General features: G+C 37.8%; 1 protein-coding gene across 1 annotated transcript; it reads right to left on the minus strand.

Annotated features, from left to right (window-relative positions):
- Positions 1 to 677: 677 nt before the first annotated feature.
- LOC127083246 (uncharacterized) lies at positions 678 to 1,707 on the minus strand. Its single transcript, XM_051023538.1, has 3 exons — positions 1,297 to 1,707; positions 1,083 to 1,220; positions 678 to 1,001 (listed from the first exon to the last, which is right to left on the minus strand). Exons 1-3 carry the CDS (start codon positions 1,606 to 1,608, stop codon positions 825 to 827), a joined length of 627 nt encoding a protein of 208 aa, XP_050879495.1. The 5' UTR covers positions 1,609 to 1,707; the 3' UTR covers positions 678 to 824.
- Positions 1,708 to 6,256: the final 4,549 nt, after the last annotated feature.

Below are 6,256 nucleotides of genomic sequence, written 5' to 3' on the forward strand. Positions count from 1 at the left end.
ACATACACTTGAGGCATCTCGTGTTTTACTTTGCACATTCTATATGATTTATCTAACAATAGATGCGACACAATTTAAACTCGGTTAAAAATATCAACAAGTCTGAATTTTGAATTAACTTAAAATGGAGAAATAAATGTGAAGAAAGGAAGTGATTATCACGTTTAAGGAAGTGAAAATAATGCATTGTTTGAAAGTCTAGAGGAGAGGAGAAGGAAAAGTTTCGATTTTTTTTTTAACTGCATAAGTAAATGTAACAAGGAACAAAATCCTTATAATAACTTGTAGCAACCAGCCAAACACAATTGTTGCATATACTTTAACAACAACATATCATTCAAAGATAAAGGTATTATAAAAACAACCTATTCGGAAACAAGGATGTAAGTGAGGTTGCAATTTGGACAAAATAAAATGACCAACAAGCACAAATTTTCTCTCATTGAAAGTTATCCAAGTATACCCAGAATGCCAGATGAGGAAAAAACATTGACATGATATGGAAAACAGAGTGAAATGGGCATACTGCAGTTCGGTTTATTTCAGAGAAAAAGGGTCAGCATTCTATGTTATACAGTGGGGCTCAAATAAACGGCTACCTTAGTGAAATCAGTAGCAAAAAACACTATGCAGTTTCCAAATGGAATGTGGCAAGAAGCAGTGTTGAAGAAAAGATATGAACAAATTATGCTTCTATCAATATAGTCTCCTATAGTTTAAAGCCATTGCAAGAAAAAATGGCTGAAGCTTATTATGAATACCAAAATCAAATACAGTATAAAAGGAATCAAATTATTAATGTAAAATTAGTATCATGGTGTGTGTTAGGTTTTAATGGCGCACGAAAAGACCTTAGGTGGTCCAACCAGCATTAATCGGACTTGTGCCTGGAAAGTTGTAGCATTGCTGTTGGAAGGATCTTGTGCTTGAAAGGTGATGTAATACATTCCACCAGCTCTCCAGGTTGTCTTTACAATATCAGCAAGCACAAATTTTGAACCCTAATTATAGTTAAGAATACCCTATTAATGGATGAATGAATAAACATAGTATATCCATAAACATTAGTAGTAGTTTTGAACCTTGTCAAAATTGTAGCTCTCTAAGGCAGCATTGCATAGGGGAATGAGATCGCGGCGGAGATCATCCTCGTCTAAGGGAAGGGGAATTACACCGCCACATATACCTGCAATTTCTGGAGGGGCAATGGCATCGAACAACTGTGTTGTGGAGAGTCAAAACTAAGATAGTGAAACATGAAATTGAAAACAAAATGAGATAGATGCATACACTTACAGTTAGGTTGCGAGAGCGCTCTCTATAGTCATCCATGGCGATTTTAATTTTCTTCTCTCGTTCAATCCATGCCTTATTCTTATACTCAAACCGCCCAGCACCCATCGCAAAAGGTTTAGGGTCATCCTCATACATCCAGAAGTCGCTCGCAACAAGATCTTCAGGCCGTTTCAATTCCCAATCATAAATCACTCGCGGTTCCGATTCCGAGTCTGAATCTGATTCCGATTCCATTTCCCGTTTCTGATTAAGGTTCCAATTTGATCTGTTTCCCTCTATCTTCCAAGCTTTCCGACGAAGGTCAGTTGGCATTGAACAAGTTGGTATGGAGTTCCATCGACATTCGGCCAAAGGGAGGAATAACAAATCAGATATACCTAAACCTAAATCTAAACGAACATCTCTCTTTGGGCCTTTTCTTTATTATAAGTTGAATCTAAGGTTTTTTTTTTAATTATTAATATCACCCTACTTAAGATGGAAAAAACAACTTACAAAAATTTAAAAATATTTCTTAAATTTTGGAGATACATCTTCGGATGAATATTTTATATCATTGAATAATATCTCAAATAAATTACATCCCATATTTTTTAAATTTTTATTTTGGAGATGTATATTCGGACAACCCAAAATATTTATTGATTGTCGAGCATTTCAGTGGCTTTTTCGAAAGTGCATTTTCGGAGTTTTGAAGTGGAAATTTAAAAATGGATGTGAATTTGGTTATTCATGATATATATACATGTATGTGTATATGCATGTATGCACATTATGTTTATGCTGACAAAAACAGACAAAACAAACACGTTAGGGACATAATATGTTTCATAGCTCAACATGAGCTTGGCTAGTCTCATTAAGGTGGAAAACATCATTAGAGATGAGTTAAGGGTCATCAAAGGAGAAAAGTCTCATCACGAGGTCCAATTCTCTATGGGGAGAGGAAGATGCTTCATATGGGGATGAAATGTGAACCTTTGATGGAGCAAAGATCTTGCTGCAAGGTTCCAATTTCTCTAGAGAAGAAGACTTCACTTAGGAAATAAAAAAAACATGTAGACTCTACCAAGGACAGGTGTAGATTGGTCAGGAAAACCTTCAAAATGGTTCTTCCGGGGACATCATCAAAATTTGCAGCTTCCACTGGGGATAATGAAGATCACTGAAAAAGCTTGACTGTTTATTTTAAAGCTTGATAGAAAATCCAAGCTTAGCACTTTGCTGGGGAACATTGAGTTCCAACATCCAACACTTCACAGCTTACTCGCCGCTTGGGGATTTAACTATGGACGCTCTTTTTTGCATTCACAAATCAAAAGAAAACTAAATTTTATTTTGAAAAAAACAATTTTTTTCAAATATTCGTTTCAAGAATCGTTATCAAAGTAAAAATGATATTTTTACGGAGTAGAAATAAAATAAGGTCTGCCAATAAATGGATAAGTCTCAAATTTTATTGATAGAATGGTGATCCGCAAATGGCGTGATCCCATGGATATTTACAAAGTTAGAAAAATGTTAATATGAGAAAAGGCTACATTAAAATACAATGAAACTATTCTCCCTAACAAATTTGAATTCCAGATGTATTTGGACTTCTGATAAGAGCCAGTTGAGAGCTTTGACAGGTAGGTATTGCTTCAAGTGATCCAATCTGATCTGATGCAGTTACTTGCATAATCCTTTCTTTTTGCCTGGATTGCCTTTTCAGGTTTTCAATCTACCAGGATAATCATTTTCTGTTTATGTCTCTAATTTTTGCATGGACCATCCTTTCGGATTTTTAGTCTACCGAGACGCTCATTTTTTCCTAAGCCGCATTTTCAGGTTTTCAACATAGCGGGCTATTCTTTTATTTTTCTAGGCAAAGTATTTCTTGATTGCGTCAGTATTCACAGGACGTGGGAGCTCCTCACCATCCATATTTGTAAGAATCAAGGCCCCACCAGAGAAGGATTTCTTGACAACATATGAACCATCATAATTAGGAGTCCACTTGCACATAGAATCAGATATGAAAGATTGAATCTTTTTAAGCACAAGGTCACCTTCTCTGAATACGCGAGGTCGAACCTTCTTGTTGAATGCTTTCTTCATTCTCTTCTGATATAACTGACCATAGCATAAAGTTGTCATCCTCTTTTCTTCAATCAAATTCAGTTGGCCATACCTGCTTTGACACCATTTAGCTTCGGATAACTTAGCTTCCATCAAGACACGCATTGACGAGATCTCTACTTCTATTGGGAGCATTGCTTCCATGCCATAGATAAGAGAAAAAATGGGTTGCCCCTGTTGAAGTGAGACGGATGTACGATATCCATGCAGAGCAAAAGTGAGCATCTCTTGTCAGTCCTTATAAGTCACTACCATCTTCTAAATGATCTTCTTGTTGGGAGCTTCAACAACACCGTTCATCTTAGGTCTGTAGGGAGAGGAATTATGATGTTCAATCTTGAACTCTTCACACATTTCCTTCATCATTTTATTGTTCAAGTTTGAACCATTATCAGTGATGATTCTGCTTGGCACACCATAACGACAAATAAGCTTATTCTTGATAAATGTAACTACCACCTGCTTGGTCACATTGGCGTATGAGGCCGCTTCGACCCACTTTGTGAAATAATCAATAGCCACCAGAATGAAACGATGTCCGTTGGAAGCTTTGGCCTCAATTATACCAATCATGTCGATGCCCCACATAGAGAAAGGCCATGGAGAAGAGAAAATGTTGAGAAGAGTCAGGGGTACATGCATCTTGTCAGCATAAATCTGGCATTTGTGACACTTCTTCACATACTTGCAACAATCAACTTCCATTGTCAGCCAATAGTAACCCACTCTTAGCATTTTTTAGCCATTGCATGTCCGTTGGAATGAGTACCAAAGGAACCTTTGTGAACTTCTTGCATCAATAGGTCTACTTCGTGTCTATCCACGCATCTGAGCAGAACCATGTCAAAGTTTCCCTTGTATAACACGTCTTCATTCATAAAGAAGTTACTAGCCAATCTTCTCAAGGTCTTCTTATCTTTTTTTGATGCCCCGGTGGGTACTCTTGACTCTGAAGATAACACTTGATGTCATGGTACCATGGCTTGTCATCAGAGACTTCTTCCATTGCAAATACATGAGCGGGTCTATCAAGATGCACAACATCGATCTTAGGCACATCATTCCAATGACTCACAATGATCATGGAAGCCAAAGTTGCAAAGGCATTTTCCATTTGATTTTCCTCACGAGGGATGTGATGAAATTCAATCTTGTTGAAGAAAGTAGATAACCTCCTTGCATAGTCTTTATATGGTATTAGGTCGGGTTGACGAGTTTCCCATTCTCCTTTAATTTGATTGACAACTAGAGTTAAGTCTCCATAAACATCGAGATTTTTTATTCTAAGATCAATGGCTTCTTCTAGACCCATGATGCATGCTTCGTATTACTCCATGTTGTTCGTGCACTTGAATGTTAATCTTGCAGTAAAAGGGATATGAGAGTTATGAGGAGTGATGATTATTGCCCCAATACCATTACCATAAGCACTAACTGCTCTATCAAATATTAAACCCCATTAAGAACCTGGCTTTGGCCCTTCATTTGGAAGTGGTTCATTGCAATCTTTGGCTTTTAAGTACATCACATCTTCATCTGGGAGTTCAAAATTTATAGACTCATAGTCGTCGACTGGCTGATGAGCTAAATGATCGACCAAGACACTTCCTTTGATAGCTTTCAAGGTGTGATACTCAATGTCATATTCGGACAAGAGCATCTGCCAACGAGCAATTCTTCCGATCAATGCAGGCTTTTCAAAGATATACTTAATCGGATCCATCTTGGACGGAGACGCTTGGCAGGGTGTGATACTCAAGTTGTGTGATTCATCATATATTGACGGAGACGCTTGGCAGCCCAAGTCACAGCACAACAAGTTTTCTCTAGCATGGAATATCGGGACTCGCAGTCAGTGAATTTCTTGCTCAAATAATAGATGGCATACTATTTTCTTCCTATTTCATCATGTTGACCCAAGACACAACCCATAGATTCTTCTAGCACAGTCAGATATATAATCAATGGTCTTCCCTCAACTGGCGGGGACAAAATATGAGGTTCTAGCAAATACTCTTTGATACTGTCGAAGGCTTTTTGACAATCATCCGTCCAAACACAACCCTGATCCTTTTAGAGGAGCTTAAAAATGGGAGCACAAGTAGCAGTCATATGAGATATGAACCTTGAAATGTAGTTTAAACGTCCAAAGAATCCCCTCACCTACTTTTCTGTTTGAGGTGCTAGCATTTCCTGAATAGCTTTAACCTTGTCGGGATCAACTTCAATACCCTTTTGACCGATGATAAAGCCTAAGAGCTTTCCTGATCGAACCTCAAAGGTGCATTTGTTTGGGTTCAAGTGGAGTTTGTATTTTCTCAAATGCTGAAAAAGTTTTGAAAGATACTCAACATGATTTTCCTCAGTCTTTGATTTTGCTATCATATCATCTACACAGACTTCAATCTCTTTATGCATCATGTCATGAAAAATAGTAGTCATAGCTCGTTGATAGGTGGCATCAGCATTCTTCAAGCCGAAAGGAATTACTTTGTAGCAAAATGTGCCCCAAGGTATAATAAAAGTTGTTTTCTCCATATCTTCGGGCGCCATTTTGATTTGATTGTAACCGGAAAATCCATCCATGAAAGAGAAGACCTTGAACTTGGCGGTGTTTTCGACCAACATGTCAATGTGTGGCAGAGGAAAGTCATCCTTATGACTGGCTTTGTTTAGATCTATGTAGTCAATGCACATGCGAACCTTCCCGTCCTTCTTGGGAACTGGCACAATGTTGTCCAACCACCGCAGATACTCTGATGTGACAAGGAAACTTGCACCAATATGCTTTTTCATTTCCTCTTTGATTTTGATCGCCATGTCCAGACGAGTTCTTCTT

Source organism: Lathyrus oleraceus, chromosome 5 (genome assembly GCF_024323335.1).
Source record: "Lathyrus oleraceus cultivar Zhongwan6 chromosome 5, CAAS_Psat_ZW6_1.0, whole genome shotgun sequence".
NCBI lineage: Eukaryota > Viridiplantae > Streptophyta > Magnoliopsida > Fabales > Fabaceae > Lathyrus > Lathyrus oleraceus.